The sequence below is a fragment of the Micromys minutus genome (genome assembly GCF_963924665.1).
Source record: "Micromys minutus genome assembly, chromosome: 12".
NCBI classification, from domain to species: Eukaryota; Metazoa; Chordata; class Mammalia; order Rodentia; family Muridae; genus Micromys; species Micromys minutus.
Window position 1 is genome coordinate 36507174 of NC_137981.1, and position 21696 is coordinate 36528869.

General features: G+C 41.9%; 1 protein-coding gene across 5 annotated transcripts in view; it reads right to left on the minus strand.

The window, feature by feature from the left end:
* Positions 1 to 21696, minus strand: part of KAT6B (lysine acetyltransferase 6B) — a 166116-nt gene that overhangs the window by 57132 nt on the left and 87288 nt on the right. For all 5 annotated transcript variants that reach the window (XM_080926686.1, XM_080926689.1, XM_080926688.1 and 2 more), the window contains exon 3: positions 1509 to 1617. In XM_080926686.1, coding sequence (XP_080782812.1) covers positions 1509 to 1617 — 109 coding nt within the window. The remainder of the gene's footprint in view (positions 1 to 1508; positions 1618 to 21696) is intronic.

Here is a 21696-nt window from a genome sequence, read left to right on the forward strand (position 1 = left end):
AACACAACCATCCCTCAGTATGGAATGTTTTCTCTATCTAACCATCAAGCAGCTGTCCTACATGGTGACAAAATTTTAAATTACTTACAACAATCAAGGGTGACCTTAATAATGGGAGCCACCTCTTACAATGGGAGTAACAAAGGGTACTCTCAGGATAGCCTGACAGTAAACTCGGTTGTTTAGTTCCTTGAAGTCTAGAGGTAAGCGCCATGGTGACTAGTGAGGGCAGCATTCTGTGGAATGATTGGGTGACTGACTGGAAGTAAGGGGTCTGGGCTGTGGCTGCCTCTGTATAATAGCGGGCTCTAGGTTCTGCTGGGCTGTCTTCCTTCCTTCCTTCCTTCCTTCCTTCCTTCCTTCCTTCCTTCCTTCCTTCCTTCCTCCCTCCCTCCCTCCCTCCCTCCCTCCCTTCCTTCCACTGGGATTGAATCTACGGTCTCAGGCAAGTGCTTTAACACAGAAATAAAACTTTAGCTGCTAGCCATGAGTTTTAAACTAACATTTTCAATATCTGGGAAAAACAAGACTAACACAGAAAGATTAACTTTTAAAACCGTGGGCTGGGGATGTAACTCAGCAGTAGTGCTTGCTTAGCATGGATAAGGCTTTCACTTTGAGCCTTGGGACAGGAGAAACCAACAACAAAAAATTATGTATAGGGGGACCTAATATTACTGTAATGTGCAAGAAAGTGTGTGTATGTGCTTGAAACCTGGGGGACTTTTTATATGCTGAATCAAAAAAGAATAATCCGTTAAAAAAACCCTTTAAAAACAAAAATATGACTTGCCTTTATATTTATGAATAAAACTGAAGGCATAATCTTATGGTAAAAACAGAGAAGACACACTCTCCTCAGGAGCATTTGGGGCGCTGTAGCTATCCTTTTCCTTCAGTTAACATAGAGTCGCGCTGAATTACTACATTTCACCAGTAGGTGTCATAACCTGAAACAATACAGACTTACAGGAGTCTCAGACTGGGGAGAACAGAAGGGACGCTGTGTTTACCTTAAATTCTTTTCAGTGAACTAGGTGTGGCAATGGTTGGATTTGAGAAGGTGAGGCAGGAGACTAACTGAGATCAGAATTTAAGAGTTAAGGTCCAGGCAACAAACTGAGCATTTCAAGAGGCTCAGCATGGGGCAAGTAAAAGGAGTTTGAGGACAGCCTGGGCTACATGGAGAGACAGCTCAAGAAACAGTCAAACTAAGTTTCTACCATAACTTTTCTTACTGCACTGCAGTCTCTACACTGAATTAGCCATATGGATAAGAAACTAGAGCTCAGTCACACTACTGAAGACAATCACACAAACACGTAATAGATGTCGGTACTGATACATTCATATTTCACCCTTGACCTACCTATATGATGGTCTTACATTCCAAACCTATCACCAAATGATTTCTTTAAACAACAAAACTTGTGAAGTCTTGCTGGAGATGAAGAGCAGGAGGCTCTGACGGTTGACGCCAATGTAGAAAGCACACAAACCGAACTCACCACTACTGCCACAGTCTGCACAGGATAGGAGTTCTTCTGGTTTCTTTTCACGATTTGACTCTTTAGTTCCCAAGCAGAAGCTACATATTGGAATAGGATCGGCACGGGGCTGTGAGAAAGAGAAAAAAAACAAAACAAAACATATTGTTAGCCTTCCATTCAAAATTTAAAACAAATTATCAAATTCAAAGCTTCTTATATGTTTCTTAAGGAAACTCTGATAAATTAAGCATTCAAAACAATCAACATTTTCTAATAAAAACCATCATGAATTATATGGTAGCAAAGCAGTATCTGAATACATTCAAAAGTAGTAACTTTTATGAATTCAGTGAGACCTAAGACCTTTCAATATCACAGAGCCTTCAGAAGGAACACTAAGGATTCATCAGTAATCTCAAGTGTTCCCATAATCTGTATGTACAATAAACTGATTCATCTACTCAGCTATAAAGACCATGGATATGATCTAGTTAAATAGTGAGATTATTTAACTCAGTTTTATTGAGTGCTGTGATTATTCACCTATTAAATACCGGACATGAAATGTATGCTTCAGACGGCCCATCAGCAGAGAACAAGCAGGAACTAAAATCAGTCTGACTTGAGAAGATCAAAAGACTATTAACAAGGCCTCTCTGGCACCAAGGGCTTCAAAGGGAAACCAGGGCACACAGAGGAGATAAACCCTCCATCTCTGACATTCACACTTTATAAAAGAAACAACAAAACATTTGTCTACCCCCTGGCACCCTTTAACTCTCTGTGGCAACTGCTTTTAACAATGTGTAAATCTACATATACTCCGCGTCTCCTCTGTTGATCCCCACTGCCAGCAGGGTAGACATTTCCACCCTTATGAATGCAGTTCACTGGGCCTACAGATCCACATTATCTCACACAGCCAAAACTGTATAAAAACTAAAATTTCATTGCACATTCCAAGCCTTCACACATGTTGTCTGCTAGTTCTCTGAAGTCTTTCTATGCAATGTCGAATCAAAAATGCAGGGCAAGAAAGCTCAACATAATCACAAACGGTTTTATATGTAAATCACAAACAAGGTTGTGTTAGATCTAATTCACTAAGTCTACAGCAGCACAGAATAAACCTCATTTGGACAACTATTCAATCCCAAATGCCTAATACGTGGCCTGCTTCACAGCGGGCTCTCAAAATATGTTTACTGGTTGAATAAATAAAGAAGCAACTGCCAGTTAAAAAGAAAAATCAACCACTTCTTTAAGGCAATATTTTGGATGGTTATAATGATTCAACAAATGTCTTGGTTCCCTTTAACAACATGCCATGAAAGTCAAGAACTATCTTAGACCCAGCATTCACAAACTTGTTAATATGACTGTGACTTTCATTTTACATTATGAGTGTTCATTATCCTGCCCTTATTTTCAGCTTAATTTGTTCTATTAATATGCACACATTTTACTTTCCGAGGTAGCTTTACAAATGTATTTTTTTGTAGCTGTTAAAAAAGCTCAGTGTGAAATATTCTGTATCAGAAAAACCAGGGGGCGGGGGGGGGGAGGACAAGCTATAACAAATTGGTCAGTGACTCCAGCCACAGTTTCTGAAATGCCAGATAATCAGCACTGCATAATTATGGATCCATAGTTATTACTTGCAACTGTTCAGCTGCGGTACCTTGGGAACACTTTTGTTCCTTTAAATAGCAATTAAAAGAACAATCTGGTTTTAAAGTGACAACGTTCCCCTGATAGATTCTGGCTAAAGCACAGTCTTTGTACTAATGGGATCCTTGCTTTCATTTGATAGAGCAATGCTCAAGCCATTGCCGCCACCCTTTTGGTGATAAATAATTTACAAAACGTCACATATCATTCACGCAATGAAATAAATCCAAATCTGCAGCTCCATTTTTCTTTCCCAGATGGATTTTTAGCTGAAAGAGAGACGTGGCCATCAGCCAGCATTCATGCTCATTTTTCGTTTTTAACTAAAGGTAACACAAAGGACAAAGGTTGCTAGTAGTTCATGGCCAGAAAGACTGATGTCCCGCACTCTTGCCCAATAATAGAAGCAGAGATGCTATCACTTCACGCCACATTCAAGTGAACCCCACCATGCTGATGTGTGCTCACAACCATTTATTTTAAGGATAACTATCTCACAATACTCTATAAAACCACTGCATTTTACAGAAATGTCTGCCCTGCTGAATTATTGATAATTCAAAGCACTTTTTGCTAACCTCAGTGTAGCCGAGTCTAATTAACTTTAAAAAATTGTCACTTGTATGAAATGAAACTTTTACAGTAATGCATGTAAATGGGTCAAAGAATTATTTTGATTCACTATTTTCAGATGACAAAAATGGTGGTTTTTTTTCTTTTTAAATAATCCCTTAAAGTAAAATGGATTACAGTCAGAATGAGGTCTGGTTAAATAGCAATTTGATTCCACACAAATCTATTAAAGACAAGTGGTATTTAAGAACTTTGAAAATAGAAGCCCAAGGTGATCATGGCCGAATACACCTGTAATCCTACCACTTAGGAATCTGAGGCAGAAAGACTGAAATGACTTCAAAGCTAGATTGAGTTTCAAGGCTAGCCTGTGCTACACAGTAAAACACACCCAATAGTCCCCTTAGAAGAAATCAAAACCAAATCCAAAACAACAAAACTAATTTGGGAATTCTTAATTCCTTTCTTTGATACCCGGGGTGGGAGGTGAGGCAGGGTGGAGAGACAGCATCACAGCCATCTTGGTGGGTGAAGTGTCTACACAGGCACAATCAATGGGGACCCACACAAATATACAGAAAGGGAAACTGACTCAACAAGTACTGTCTTTTGACCTTTAGTGTGCATAAACAATAATAAATATTTGAAAGGAAAAAGCAAAAGAAATCTCATAAAGGCATCTAACTTGTTAGTCAAAATTCCTATGATGACTGGTTCTGCTAAACTAATGTTACACCTAAGAACAACACTCAGGGAGGGGTGGAGATAAGCAGTAATGAACTGACTGACTGTTCTGTACGCTCCTCTCCTGTCTTGCTTCTGCCTTGGCCAGGCAATGGTACCCAGGCAGCAGGGAAGCCCCTCCTTCCAGTACCTCAGTTACTTACCTTGACCAGGCAAGGTATGAGGCATTATCCCATCCCTATTTACTGAGGAACCTGAGGGTCTGAGTGGTTAGACAAAGTCTCTAAACTTGCTCATGTTTAGGTGGAGATCTACAAGTCTGTGTCTCTAGGGCCCATCGCTCAATTTCACATCTCCTTCCATGTCTCTCTCAGAAAACCAAATGATTAGAAATTCTCTTTCCATCAGGAGCAACAAATTTAGGGATGTGTTAGGCACTCTTCCACCCACCTTCTTCCACCATCAATAGGATGTTGTAAAAGTACTTAAAAGAATGCCACTAAAATGCTACACTGTTACTAGTTACAATGGGAAAAGTTACCAAAGGAAAATCTGGCAGATACTTTTGTAACCAATATGGGACTAAGACCATGTTCCCCCAAGTGTTTCCATGAAGTGCACAGCACTGCCATGTCATTCTCATTGAATCTACCAGTAAGAGAAACAATTAGGCAAAATTAAATTGAATTCTTTATTAAACAACTTCCCTGGTATCTTTGAAGAATGCCAGTCATGTGAGACATAAAATACATGGAAACTAAATATAATCCATGATCCTTAATTGGATTAGTAGTTTTTAAAAAGATGGATTCATTTATGAGTATCTGCCTGCATGTATGTATGTTCGACATGTATTGAGGCTGGAGGAGGGTGCTGGATGCCCGCAAGTATAGTTACAGAAAGTTGTGAGCCAGCACATTACTACTGGATACCAAACCTGAGCCCTCTGCAAGTGCTCCTAACCGTGAGGCATTTATCTAGCACCCTAATTCTTGAGTCACCAATAAAGATTACTGGGATATTTAGGAAATGTGCACTAAGTACCCAGTAATACATAAGCCAGATATCAACTTCAGTGGACATATCATGATCATGTTGGGCCATGGCCAACAAGCACAGTTTTAGAGATATGAGCACATACTGAAAGTGTCATGGTATGTCCATAACTCTCAAATGACTCTGAAAGGCACACACACATTCCACATCACTCTGCCTATTTCCTGCCATCTCCAACATTTTCAAGTCTAAGTAAGGGAGTGGGGGTGTACCAGCTAGTTTTGCATCAACTTGACACAAGCTGGAGTTACCACAGAGAAAGGAGCCTCAGCTGAGGAAATGCCTCCATGAGATCCAGCTGTAAGTCATTTTTCTCAACTAGTGATCAAGGGAGGAGGGCCCAGCCCATTGTGGGTGGTGCCATCCCTGGGCTGGTAGACCAGGGTTCTATAAGAAAGCAGGCTGAGCAAGCCAGGGGAAGCAAGCCAGTAAGTAACATCCCTCCACTGCCTCTGCATCAGCTCCTGCTTTCTGATCTGCTTGGGTTCCAGTCCTGACTTCCTTTGGTGATGAACAGCAATGTGGGAGTGTAAGCTGAATAAACCCTTTCCTACCCAATTTGATTCTTGGTCATGATGTTTGTGCAGGAACAGAAACCCTAAGATGGAGGTGGGGTGTGTGTGTGGGGGGGGTAAGGTACATTCAATCACCGATTCATAGGAAATGTTTCAGGCAGGCAAACATACTCATCTACAGAGAAAGAAGATGTTAGTACCAAAATCACAGTGGACAAATGATCCGCTCTCTTCAAAATTAAATTAACAGGGAAGCGGGTCGAGCAGGTGAGCAAGATGTGGAGCTTAGAAGACTAAGTGAGGGCTGAGAGATAGCTCAGTAGTTAAGAGCACTGACTGCTCTTCTAGAGGTCCTGAGTTCGATTCCCAGCAACCACATGGTGGGTCCCAACCACCTATGAGATCTGGTGCCCTCTCTAGCCTGCAGGCACACACGCAGGCAGGATGCTGTGTACATATTAGCCTTTCTCTTGATCATAACTTTAACTGCAAGAATTGTTTTTAAAAATTAGTTGAGTATGGTAGTGCATGATTTAATCCCAGCACTAGGGAAGCACAGACGGATGGATCTGTGAGTTCAAGGCCAGCCTATTCTACATAGGAAGTTTCAGGACAGCCAGGGGAGGAACTGAGGGTGTACAGTCTAACTCGGTATTTTCATGCAGTGGCTCCAGAGCACAACACACAGAACAACAGAAGCAGAACAGAGAATGTTACAGCCTCGCTCTCTAACACACTTCTGCAGATTATGGTACAAGAAAGTAATGGAAGGGCTCGGTGGGTGAACTGCTGGCTGTACACGTGTGAAGACCCCACTTTAAATCCCTAGAGCCCATGTGAAACGAAGATGTTTTGCTGTCAGTCCGTGGTAAGATGGAGGTGGAATGAGGGGAGTCCTTAAAAGCTTGCAGGCCATATGGCCTGCTACTCACAGCTTACACATCAGAGAAAGCCCGTCAGTGAGCTAGCCCAGAATGTAAAAGCATTCAACGCCAAGCTTGCTAACTGAGTTCAGCCCTAGGAAGCCACATGGTAGACAGAGAGAACTGACTGCTACAAGTTGTTCTCTGACTTCCACACAACTGTATATGTACATACAGACACACACATGCACACACACAACAGAGTGATAATGAATGACTAACATCCAAGGTCATCTTCTGGCTGCAAATACAGCTTGTGGCATGTACATGAACATATAACACATATATGCACGTGTACACACAACCATATACATAACACAAAATTTTATCAGTTTAACCAATTTTAAGATGCCTTCATTGGCAACAGTCATAATTTTGTGGAAACATTACATTTATTTGTATAATATTTTCCAACTGATATTCTACATTCATCACACAAACTCCCTGTTACATTCTTCTTTCTTTATTCACTACCCTATCTTTATTACTATTATGCAATTTCCCTACATTTTTTTCTTCTTTCACCCCTTTCCCCATTAATTAGTTAATTTATTTGCTTTATATCCTGGTCTCTGCCTCCCCCCCCCCCCAGTCTCACCTCTCTAGCACATCAGGTCTCTGTGGAGCTGGCACAGCCTCTCCTACTGAGGCCAGACAAGGCAGACCAGATTTCACAGACAGGCAACAGTTTTAGGGCAGCCCCTGTTCCAGTGGGGGACCCACATGAAGCCTGAGCTGCCAGCCCCAAGTGTCCAGGTTAGTTGACTGTTGGTCTTCCTGTGTTTCTATCCTCTTGGCCCCTGTGGGTGACCACTGTGGCCTTTCTCCACTGCAAACTCTTTTTTAGGCTATCATACTCAAGGCATTTGAGCACCTTTGAGACCTCTGACCTAAAAATAAAATCGCACTTTTCTTAGGAAACATTCTTTAAATACAGGACCATTCATGCAAGAGCTTATTTTCATTCATAGTTACTTTTGTTCCTGCCCTGACGGAAGCTACATGTTTATTACTCTTTTTAGTCAAACAAAACAAATACAGAACAAAAATAAATCCAAGACTGTACACTAAGGCAGAGCCAGAGCTATCCAGGATCACATCCTCTTCCTGACAATGACAAACAAGGGTCTGTGTATGTTACAAGCTTATGTAAACAATCAGGGTATATGTCAGGGGCTCTCTTTCTGTAAGCCGTATGGATCTGAGCCTTCTCTGATGTTCTTTAAACTATTAGAAAACAATCTCAGTGATCCGAGTCTCACAACAATCCCATACTCAGTGTATTTGCTCAGACTTGCATGACGGGAAAGACTGAGATTTCAACATGGTCCTTGAACCTCTGAGTTTCCTTGCCTGTGAAAGTATGCGATGTGCCCACATTGTCCAGTTCTAGAATGGCTCAAAGGTAAAGGGTGACCGAGTACGGAAAGTACTACCTAAGTCTGACTCAAACACAATGGGGAAAAAAAGCTATTTAATAAAAGAAAACCCAAAAGAAAAAAAAAATACTAGCAGAAGGAAAATATAAAGAATATATAAACCAACTTAAAATCTTAAATGGGAAACACTTAACACAAGCACCCTTGCACGGCCACGAAATGGACAAGAGTTTATAATCGGAGTGTCTGTATTTAGCCCAGATGACTCAGCTGGCTCTCCAGCCGCACCCGGATCACTGGAGACACGGTGATCACGCTTTGTCTGTGCGCTCTGACTGCGCTGCAATCGGGAGCTCGGGTCCTGCTTTACTGCTCACCACAAAGCTCTGCTCAAGGGTGTCTCTGGTACTCAGCCCATGCTCAGTCTGTTTCAAATCAATACCTCTCTCTCTGGCCCCTGTCACATGGAAATTTTTTTCACATGGATTCTGGCCAGACAGCTCCGAGCCCTCCGTGACACGGTCTGTCCTGTGTAGCATTTGGAGTTTGATTTAGGTGTCACAGTATCAGACGGTCTGTACTGCCAGTCGTCTCTAAAACTATTCACTGGTCTAGAACCTTCCTCACCCTGCTGAACAGTCATCTCTAGGCAGCGACAATTTATTTTGCTTCTATTCCTGAAGCTTAAGCTTCTTCATAAGAGGAATGCCTACTTGTTGATGAAACCACAGCCACAGGGTGTTTTGGGTGAATCAATGAGTGAACACATCTGCGAGACTGGGCACTGTTCCTATTCTTAGGATACTGACCACTAGTATCTGTTGTCACATATATTGATCTTTAACGACCACAAACACTTTGAGTAAGGCAAGCCACAGAGGTAGGTTCATCATTTCTCATATATATACTTTACATATATAAGTTCACTGTAGCTGTCTTCAGACACACCAGAAGAAGGCGTTAGGCTCCACTACAGATGGCTGTGATCCACCATGTGGTAGCTGGGAATTGAACTCAGGACCTCTGGAAGAGCAGTCAGTGCTCCTAACTGCTCAGCCATTTCTCCAGTCCAGGTTCATCATTTCTTGAAGGTGTTGATTTATCATCATGAATAAAATAAAAGATATTTATGTTTGCATTTACTTCCCTGGGCATAATCTGATAAGACAAGGCCTAAGGTTGTAAAACCACCTGAAGAAGATTTATCCTCCTAATATCATCGATATTAACCTTTAGGGCTCTTCCAATTATAACCCAGCACCTTTTTAATATTATGTCGATTTGGATATGGGAGGGGGGAATACTGGGGAGACCCAGAGGGAATGGGTTGAATAGGATCAAGATACATGCATGAGATTCTTAAAAGAGGAAGTGAAAACATAAGAAGTAAGTGTACACACACGCTTATGAAGCCAGGTCTGCTGGCCAGTCTCTGCAGTGGTTAAGCATCCCTCCCTACCCTCCCCCCTTCCTTCTCAAACATAAGGACAAGTAAGCAAGGCTTCCAAGTAAGATGGACACACACAGCACAGGGACAGCATTGGACCCTAAGTGCAATCCCTCCATCTTTTTTTGTTTTTGAGGCTGGCCTATCTCCTGATCCTCCTGCCTCTGACTGCTGGAATCATATCAATCAATTAACCAATCAATCTACTTATTTATTTACTGAGACAGGGTTTCACTGTATAGACCAGGCTGGCCTGGAACTCTGAGACAGTCTGCCTCCGCCTTCCAAGTACTTGGGTTAGAGATGTACCTAGTGGCTCAATCCACTAAAAGTATTCTATATACATATTTTAAAAACATTTTATATACATTGATGCTTTGTGACTGATAATGTGTTACTGTCAAATCTTTATAACTGACAGCACAGCGACATCGGCTGACAATGCTCCTCTTGTTTAGAGTAACTAAACGTCACTTCTTGTCACTTGGTCACTTCTCAACCAATGTCTGTTATAGTAGATTGAGCCCAGTCCTCATTAGGACACAGATCATGCACACTTGGGACTTCCCTTTAAAGTAATATGCATACTATGTTCTTTGGGCGCACACACACATTCTAAAAGTCGGGACCTAAAGCATCCTCTTTCTTGTGAGCTCACCGCACTGCCATGGGTCAGCAACTGTGGTCAGTGCAGCCACTGTTCAGCAAACAGGCTTGGAGCCCAGCACCCATTAAAGCAGCAGGGTCTGCGTCAAACCCTCTGGGCAGAGAACAGAACTCTATTCATAACATATGCATTGCCATTTTCTCTGTGTTCATATACCCTTTGTTAAAGTGGAAGTCTTTCCTTGAGATTCATGAATTTGGACCTGAGTAGATGCTAAGTAATTTTTCCTGGGAGGTAATTGGAGATACACTTACTACACGATGTTATGCGGGCAACAGTTTTATCTTAATTTTACTCTCGCTCTATGGATTTCCACTGTCTCACCTCTCTCTTGCTCATTATGCTTCTCGCTGGGTAATTGGTTCTGTGAGGGAGTAGTGTATCATTCCCACCAGCTCTGTGGATTGGGTTTCTTCATCACTCTGAGCACAAGGATTTATTGTTGCTAATGTATGGAGATCTTGAATGTGATGGTTATATTTCAGCCCCTTGTCACAGTGATGAGCATTCTCAGTATTTAAAAGAAGTAACATTTTTTTAAAAGCCTAAGTCTAATAAAACAAGTATTTAAAGTATTTCTGCATATATGCATAAAATATTTCCCCGTTACCCCTTCATTTAAAAGCAAACCCATATCAATGACCACATACTACAGGGAAATGCTCTCTATCAAAGGAGGCTTCAGAAGCAAGGAACAATAAAAGCTCAGCCACAAAGGAGTGAGAAGTGAGGGGACATTCTAAGAACATCAGCCTGCTTATCAATTCTTTGGAGCTAATTGAAATGCTCACACCGGCTCCTGGAGTCTAGAACTTGTTCTAATTAGGCAGGTGTACCGTTTCTAAGCGTGCTGATTAAGGAGGGTGATTCTACGAAAGAAAACAAATCTAATCCTGCACACTGAGCTTAACAAAACCCTTTCGCTGTAAGATGAAGCCGACACATTTTGAAAAAAATGACAACGAAATAATTAGTTTCCCCAGGGCCTACAATTTCTTATCTGGACAGGGCCTTGGCTTTTAAGATTGCATCTGAACAGCTCTCTTCCACCCCTGCCATTAGAAACTGCAGATATTGCATTTATCTTCCTAAGAGGGATCAAAGTCTGATTCAGCACAGCTGGAAATTCGACTTACGATTACATGAAGACTGTTGAGGATTTACAAACCATTCTCATTGGCAAGCACATCACAATATTAGAACTATAAACTCCACATTTATATTATATTAACACTATAAATTTGAGATTTATAAAAAAGAAAGTTTAAATAAGCTTGCAATCAAGTATCACAAATCAATAGGTTTTGCTCAAAAAAAAAAAAAAAAAAAATTTAATCACTTATCTCCCAAGTGATTCCCAGCCTTGGTGGTTTAACAAGATTGTCAAAAGCAAAAAGTCCAAACTTTGAAACTACTGTTTCTTTAATAGTAAGAAAACTAGTAGGGGATGGGACCTGGTGACTCCTGCCTGCCATCCCAGCCATCAGGAGTACCTCCAAGAGTCTGAGTCAAGACTGAGCTAAAGAGTAAGAAGTAAACCCTGTCTTAAAGATGGCACAATGGAATGGGGGGTTGCCAGCAAAGCACTGTACAGAACAAACTTGATTCAACGCACCCTCATAAAAATGAAGAGAGTATGGTGGCCTTAGCTTGTAACCCTAGGGCTGGGGAAATGGAGGTGTGTGCTGCTCAGCCAGTCTAATTCTTAAGTGCCAAACAGTGGAAGACTGTTTCAAAGAAAGTGGACAGCATTTTTGAAGATGACATCTGAAGCTATCCTCTAATACACACACACACACACACACACACACACACACACACACACACACACACACACACACACACGAGACTCACTAAAAAAGATGGCATGAGGCCAGGGAGACAGAAAAGAAAACACTGGTACTCCTAAGCAAGGCCAGCACACAGAACAGTCACACTGAGCATCAGAAACTACATGATGGTTCCTACTTTGGAGGTGCGCATCTGCCAGAGAAAAGGGTGGCTTCTGCATTTGCCATGAGGTGTCCAGTTCAATTGGAGGTACGGCCCTCAACCTTGCACAGATGTGCTTGGTTACAAGAAAAACATGAACCAAACGCTAGAGGTTGGCACAGGCAATATTACTTGTACCCAATGAATAATACCCAAAGCTGGACACAGAACTTGGAGGTGAGACAGGTAGTCCAATAACTATCTAGGAAATAACACATGGACATTCTCCTATAACCCATCCTCAACAGTTCTTCACATTCAGAGACCCGGAGGGAGGCAGGGAGATGCTACGCACCACTCGGCATATTATTACGGACACAAACTCTGCCTGGCAGAGTGAAAGCAACTGGTGCTCTAAGGGCTTGTCCTCCCAGAAGAACTAAGAGTAGTGCACTTCTGTCACCACACTTAGATCTTCAATCACCACCTGTGCACACAAACCACACAGCAGACAGTGTTTCTAAGACTCTGCCTCTTCTGCTTTTGTTTTCCTTGTTTCTTCTGCCCTTTCAATTACAGGATTCATAAGCAGGGAGACCAGAGCTGCTTAGATAATTACTACCCAAATGTCAAGAGCTCGGACCTTGTTCATGTGTGCAGCATCTTCACGCCCTGGGTCTCTGTTGTGGTGGCAAGTTCCAGATCTACTAATGCTTTGTACCGCACACTATTGGGACCAAAGTACCACTGCCAGGAGTCGGGGGAGCCACACAAGCCCCTCACCCTCCCTTATGAAGCTACAGCAGGGCTAGATGTCATCCTCAGAAATGACAGATTTAAAACAGACTTTCATTGGTTTGGAGCTCACCAATTAGGCTAGACTGGCTGAGGAAGGGACAGACCACACAGGACAAGCTTCCCTGCCAGGTCAGGGATTCTCCAAGCTCAATTTTCTGGAGCGTATACAAGGCCACCAAAACAACAGAAAGAGGAAATAAGTAAAATTTCTGATATTCTAGATCAATGCCTCCCCAGGGTAACTGCAGCACTACTATGTCCACTGGGGCACATAATCCAGCTCACATGTCACAGGCACTTGGGATGTTCATGCTGCTGCACGCATGAAAGGTTTATTTTATATGTAATAACATATAGAACAAGTTTGGCATCAATGAAGGCTCATCACCCATCTCCCCTGAGACTTCCCGCCTCTCACCCCATGTTCCTACTCTTCTTCACTAGCAGCCACTGTTTTCCTCGACTGTCACATTAATTTGGCACATTCTGTATAGTGGAACCTAGCACTGAGAACTGCTTTGTGCAGGGTTCCTTTCCGCTCCTGTTTCTGAGACCCTCACAGACTTGTTTGCATCAGTAATTACTCCGCCGCTAGCAGTGTTGATTGGTTAAGGTCAGTGAGGCTTCCTCAGTGTAAAGGTTGTATGTCAGTCTCAGAGAGACTCACTCCAAAGTTGACTGGCATTTTTGTTAACATTTAAAACAGAGCTGTTAAACCCCCCCACACACCCCTCTTCCTCTTCTGTTTTGTTATTGTTGTTTTCTGAGATAGGGTTTTTCTGGAAAAAGATGTGTGCTACCACAGCCTAGCCATCCTTCTAAGATTGGTTCTTACTCAGTAGATGAGGTGTCACTATGTAGCTGAGACTGGCCTAGAAGCCATAATTCTCCTGCCTTAGTCTCCTGAGTGCTGGAATAACAGGCATGTGCATTTTATACAAATATTTTTAAAATCATACAAAAATGTATTTTCATTTTTACAGATTATGTAATCTGCAAGATCTGGAACTGCTAGGTTACAGGGTAGATAAAGGTTTAAACATAACAGAAATGTCTCACATGACTGATTGAGAAAGCAGGGAAATGGCCAATACGTAGTGGGAGGAGATATTGCATTCTAGGACGCAGTGTGTTATCTCTAGTACTTCTGATACCCAACAGTAGAGAAGCCACGTGATTAGGAATAATGACGGGGACAAGGGTTCTGTGCATACTCAGTGCAGATGCAATGTAGGTGGCTGAGGTGTGAAATTCACAGATACAAAAAACCTATGTCTCGGTTAGAAATGAATGTTATCTTTCTCAGGTTGACACCTCAGAAAGGGCTTCGTTTAAAGGCCTTTGCTAGCTCTTCTAAAGTCCAGTTAAGCAAACAAATAGAGCAGTGAAACTGTTCAGTTAAGGTCAAGGTCAGGACTAGTACTTGACAGTTCTGATAATCCACCCTTGTACAACCTAGAAGCTATTAGGATGACGATCAGGATGTTTCCAAGCTCTTGGCTTTATTTGTTAACTAAGGTGTGACAGAGTGGAACTGATTGCTTTTGAAGTTATGCTAAGGCTGACCTTGGGTACAATATGAATTCCAGCACACTTGGCTTGGGAGACAAGTATTTTGCTTTTTAAGACACCAGGCTACACATATATTTCTCAGTCAAAAGGTCCAGTAGGTAATGCAATCTGAGCAGGGGTTCTTTCACCCACGGCCAAATAAAAAGCATGATTGCCTTTCACACACATCCTAGGTTAAGCCAATTACTCATGGATATAACTTTTCAGACATTACATAATTCCACATAGACTGGCTTCTGGTGCCTGCCAAAGAAAACAGCCATTTGCATCACTAGGAATAAATCTACACTTGATGAGAGATGAAAGTCACAAACATGAGACAGCAAAACTCTGGGCACCTCTTTCAGGCCACCCTCCTGTATGATGTGGCTAATGATTTTATTTTTTAAAAACCAACATTAGGGAAACAGCCTAGAATGGCATGAGCTGTAAAATCATATGAGCCGAGGGGCAATGAGGTAAATTCAAATGTTTACGCCCACAGGATGGGTGGCAGCCTCAAGACATGACCAGTGACATTAGGAGTCAGAAAAGTCAAGTCACACTTAACCACAGGACACAGGCACTCTCAAGAACCCCCTTTCCCTCCCTATCTCTTGGCACTGAGCTATCTTTTTAACTTGGAGGATTTTTCATATGGCTCAGGCTGGCCTCAAACTCACTACACAGTCAAAACTGTTTTTAAAGTCTAGAGCCTTCTGTCTCCACCCATCAAGGGGGCATGTGTCTTCATCCCCAGTTTATGCATTCATGTTTTTAAAGATTTCATTCTCCCAATCTAAAACTCACTCGCTGTGGCCAAAAGATCACTTGGCAGTTAAGAGCACACATTCCCCTTACAGTAGACCCATGTTTTGTTCCCAGCACTAAGGTTTGTTGCCTTCCAACCATCTATAACTACAGCCCCAGGGGGATCTGCTATCCTGGCCACTGTAGGTACTGAGAAAAACGTGGGTACATATTCACACACACATTTATATATATTTATTAAAAAATAAATCCTAATTTTTTAAATTAAAATCAAACACTTAGCTGATATATCCCTGGGAAATAAGTAATTTATTTGAAATTAATTCAAAAATACTTACATTTAACATTTTCAAATACAAGCATCGAACACTAGCCTGTTACATTAACAATGAACTGATCAGCTTGGATCACCTTCAGCAAACATGCAACAAGAGCCTTGTAAGCAATAAAAATAAGAAAACAAATGCAATAAGTCATTTAAAATAATAGCTGAAGCCATGAGATCCTACATGGGTACGTATAAACTCCCAGCATTCTTGTCTGCAGCCCCATTCCATAGCTCACTTGAGACTGGCTGTGGTAGGGCAGAAACAAGTGCTTCACTACTTTGGACAAATGTTAGCCTCAATGGCAAGTGCTTTCTTCAAATTTATTTTGTGCTCCACATTAAACATATGTAATTTTTTTTCATTTTCTATAAAAAAGATATAATTCTGGATGAACACCAGAGGGTTATATATGTATGTATGTAACTAATATGCATGTATATTAAGTATAATTTTAGGGGGTCATGCTTTGTTCTCTCCCTAATAATAATAATAATAATAATAATAATAATAATAATAATATCATCTAATGTGTATTCCATATTCATCCTGTGGCATTAGAAGGTTTAGCTATTTCAAAAATACACTGTGGGGGGCTGGAGAGATGGCTCAGTGGTTAAGAGCACCGACTACTCTTCCGGAGGTCCTGAGTTCAATTCCCAGCAACCACACGGTGACTCACAACCATCTGTAATGGGATCTGATGCCTTCTTCTGGTGTGTCTGAAGATAGCAACAGTGTACTCATATACATAAATACGTAAAGGTAAATAAATATTTTTTTTAATTTTTAAAAATACAACTGTGATAGATGTTGCTCTAGCCTTAGTCCTTCTGAAGAGAGTCTGGGGCACATGAGGGCTAAGCGGTGGGCCCTCGGGCATGGCTGCAAGTAACAAGGGCAGGAGACAGAAGAGGGTTAGGGATGTGTTGCATTTACTTGATGGATTTGAAAGTTGAAGAAACTAAAGGTGCAGAGTCTTTGACTGCCGGAAGATTCTTTGCTTAATGTCAATGGGGCGTAAGAAAATGATGGTGTGTCGGGAAGGCAGGAGTCTGCACAGGTGAGGGAAATGAGAAGAGCCCGGGTGGCTGGTGACAACCTCCACAGGCAGACAGAGATGAGGTGAAGGGAGGAACAGAAGCTACTTGGAAGAGCTGAGAAGGATGTAAGAAGAGTTCATGCAAGCAGTAGGAACAGGCAGGCAGCAGGCAAAGCTGGGAGCTCTGCTCCCAGAAGCTACAGAGCTTGGGAACCTCTAGGCTTCCTAGAGAATAATATTGTCCAGAGGAAGTCTGCCTGTATTGTTGAGGGGACAGTCACTAAGGGAGGTATTCTAAACTCAGCAGTGTTCAGAAAAGTGCCGACAGGAAGCTTGCTTGTGACGCACTCTGCCAGCGCAGAGGACTGCTCAGTGATTGCTGGTCATGATCACCACGGAGACGGCAGACATTTTTACACTGTAGGGATCTATGTCTTCAAATTTTTATCATTATTTAAATCGGCTCTAAGCAAAGTTCTCTACCCATGTCATTAGAATAAAGATGATAATTTCCCAAAGAAATCCTGTTATCACCTCCACCAAGCCACAGTTTTCTTCACTTAGGATGCACACATAAATAATTTATACTTACCTGGAATGGTTAACACATGAATTGTCCTTAAGACATAGCTAGCTTTTTAACAGTGCAGATCACAGAAATTCCTAACAGCTTTTCTCATTTGGAAAAAGGAATAAAATACCAAGATTTATAGGTAAAGCCAACTTTAGCAGTTTATTGATTTAGCTTTAGGAGCCTTTCACAACAGAGCCCCTTTTAACTGCATACAACCAGGGCATGTGTCTAATCAATACTGAACATCTACCTTGCAGTTGGGGTTCATGAATTAATCAACATCTGCTCTAACTCAAACCATCAGGCAAACCCCAACAGTGACCTACATCTCTGAACACTGTGAAATCCAATCTCAAGGGCCAAAACTGGAAGTAACTGCTAGTCTCTACACACGAGTTACTTAAGTCTATGTCACCCGCCTCTTTCTAGAAAGGACCATAAGCTAGCACCAGCATCCTTCCAAATGGCATGTCCCCTGTGGCTGGATACAGCCTTATCCTGTTATGCTATAAACCAAGGGATTAATTACAGCAAACTTGCAGTGTGAGGATGGCGTGGCTTTCCAACCTCTATTCAGCTGTCAACAACCGGGTCCACTGACTATTACCACTTCCTCGGGGGGGGGGGGGGGGGGGGACGGAGGGTAAGCAGAAATCTGTCCATGAAGGTTGTGTTTCTAGTTATGGTCACTTGACTGTGATTACAGACACTTTGAGAAAAGCCTCCTTGTTCTCCCTGGTGTGAGCCACTCACTGAATCAGGATAGCAGCTAAGTGGCAGTGTCATCATGGATCCAGCGGATCCCGGAGAACAGATGGACAGCTGTCCTAAAAAAGAGTCCCGATGTCACCCAGCAATGAGATGTAAGGGCTCAGAGTCTGCATCACCCTGGCTCAGGTGGCACGTGTATGAAAATATGTCTCTGCTCTCTCATTCTCTCACTTCCCATAAGGCCTGCCCGAGGCTCCCCATCCACCCTATCAAAAGGCTATGTTCTTAAAAATACACTTGTCTTGGTTAAAGGAAAGTTCATATTTCTTCTCTGTATGAGAACTTACTGAAAGACTCTAAAAGATCACCGGCCCACAGCCTGGTAAAGGCGCACCTAAATACAACCCTACAAACCACACATATACTTAAGACATGCATAGCTTTTAATAATTCCTTAAAACAGTAGGAAAGGGTTAGAAGAGTCGAGTAAGAACATATGACTCGTGCTTTGCAGAATTCACAAATGACAGAGACCAGACATACAATTAAAGAACTTAAGACAATATAATCCTCAAATCATATTTCTTGCATTTTTAAAAAATGTAATAGTCTGTGAAAAGTTGGCAAGCATGGGATATGGTCTGCTGCGGGAATGCTCCCTAGCACGAACCAAGTCCTCTATTCTCTCTTAGTCAATACTTCCCACAAAAACTGGGCAAGGTAGCACACCTGTGTAATCCAAGCCATGTTGGGAAGCAGAAGCTAAAGATCAGAAGCTTGAGGTCACGCCTGGTTATTCAGTGAGGATGAGATCAGCCTGGGAGAATGGAGATCTTGTCCCAAAAATGAAAAGGCCAGCAAATGGTTAGCAGTTTAAGGCTGGTCTCCACTCCATAGTAAGTCCAATGCTAGCCTGGGCTATACTTAACATACTGATTAAAAAAAACAAAAACAAAAACAAAAAACCAACAACCCTCCCCACCATTCACACAAAACCCTGTACTAGCATACTGATAGAAAAACCTTTTTTAAAAGATTTATTTATTTTATTTATGTAACTACACTATAGCTGTCTTCAGACACACCATGAGAGGGCATCAGATTCTATTACAGATGGTTGTGAGCCACCATGTGGTTACTGGGAATTGAACTCAGGACCTCTGGAAGAGTAGTCGGTGCTCTTAACCACTTCTCCAGCCCAGAAAAACTTTTTAAAATATGTAAATTTTAAATAGTTACATTGTCCCATTTCAACTAAGTGTATGTAAACAAAACTGAATAAATTAAATACAAATTTGTTAAATATTTTGACCGTATTTCTAATATACATAATAAATTTAAACAAGCACCTCTTACTGTATAGCTTTTTCTTTCTTTCTTTTTCCTTTTTAGTTTTCGGAGACAGGCTTTCTCCAAATAGCCTTGGCTATCCTGGACTCACTCTGTAGACCAGGCTGTCCTCTGTTGTGATAGGCATGTGATACCACACTCGGCTCAGTAGGCATTATGCATAAGTATCTCATAATTACAAGGAAAAGGTATCAGCAGTTAAGGAAAATTTAGGCTGTGAGCCCTTCCCTTCCCCGTCCATGACAGAAGGCATGGTGATGGGTCCAGTATCGTGCAGGTAGTGACTGCAGTCACTACAGTCAAGTCACGACAGCCCTTCACATCACTTCCCAACCTCCAGCTCTTAGTTTCATCCTCACCCTTTCCAAGATGGTCCCTGAGCCTTCAAAGGGTGATGGAGACAGCCTTAGAGCTAAGCACTTAACAGCACTGAGTGACATTTTGACCTAAATAATATTACCACTGAAATGGAACCTCGAGGGTTCTTTGGAGAGTCAGTTGTGTTGGATGTTTTGCTGGAGCAAATACATGAAGGAACATTTTGTTAAAGTGGACACAGGTGAAAGGCTAAGGAAGACTCGAAAAGGAATATTTCACTGAAGAAGACACAGGAGAGGATGTTTTGTTAAAGCAAACACATAATAAAGGATTCTTTGCTAACAACATACTGCCTTACATTGAATAGTTGAGGTCCATTTGCCAGGACTCTGAGGACTCGGGCTGACTGGACACACGTGCTGAGGCAAGGCACGTGGAGAACACGTGATATTGGGAGGGTAGAAATAAGACTCTACCGAATGACAGAGACAGAGCGTGGCTTGCTGGGACCCCTAGCTGTGCAACACTTGTGGGTCTCAAGTCTTTGCTTCCCTGAGAGGCACAACTGACAACCTCCTCTAGAGTTCCTGCTGGTCCTTCCTGCTGACTCCAGCCTAGGCTGAGGCCTGGCTGTTTCTGCTAGGTCATGTCACTGCTGTTGCTAACCTGACTCTACCAAACTGAGCTGCTGCTGTATCCCTGAGGTGTTTTCAAGTGGATCCAGCTGCCACTGCCTGCTAATCTGTGAACTGAACTGCCAATTTCCAAACAACACAGACGGGAGTTGCTCCAAAGGCCCTTTCTAAACAGGTCCACTTCCCCATATCCTTTCTTTCCTACTACCTCTGGTGGGTGGTGAGCTACAAGCAAGGTTAAAGCACTTAAGAACCATCATTAAAAATTAAAGTTACATACCACAAAGAAGAGCATCACTTACCTGTGCTCATCTTTATGACCGAACAGGTTAACATGAAGGATGTATGAATAGCAAGATTTTATTTAGTGTGAGTTCTTTAGGATATATTGCTTAAAGAATGTGTGTTATAACCTATAGCAGGTTTGGTGTTGTTTGAGACAGGGTCTCTCTACATAGCCCAAGCTGGCTCAAATGCACTTGCCTACCTAGGCATGGGTCGCTATGCCCAGTCCCATTAATCACAAATGCAAGCAATTTTCTCTGAGAGTTTCCTGGTTTGTTTTGACACGTGCATATCACAGATAATTAGACATAACCAGGACTGTGTTAGAGTGTATCCTACACATGATGATACATATCTTAGCAGCACTCAGTCAATGTATGACAATGACAATACTGCCACTCATGTATTTCTAAACAATTCATATTAGCTGAAAATGTTTATCAGAACATTTCACTATATAGAAAACCATATGCAACCCAGTGTGGAAACAGAATGATTTCAAAACAGAGTGCCTGGAAACATTAGCCAGAACACAGGCAGACTGTATATACGAATATGTTCTTGGCAGATACATAAAGTAGATCGGATATTTTGATTAGAAAAGTAAAGCCTCAGTATAGAAAGAAGAAACTACTTTCATCCAAGATAAATGGCGATTTTCTTACTTATGAAGAGAAATTTAATTTCTGGTGAATCAAGGCATACATACTGGCATGAAAGAAATGTAAGTGCTGAGGCCCAAGCCACTCCCTCCGAGTATTTGCAACATTTCCCAGGCCAGAGCCCAGAAAGCTCTGCAAATCCTTATGTGATTAATGATCCGCTAAACAACTCCAGACGAGAAACAGTCTGAGTATCTGCTCTAAGTTCTACCTCTTAACAACAGTGAGAAATACTCAATGCAGGAAAACAAAAGTTCTTGGCTACAAGCTCGCCTCACCATCTTGTACTTATCAAAGTCATCTGCACAGACATTAATCTAGGGTTATTTTACTATT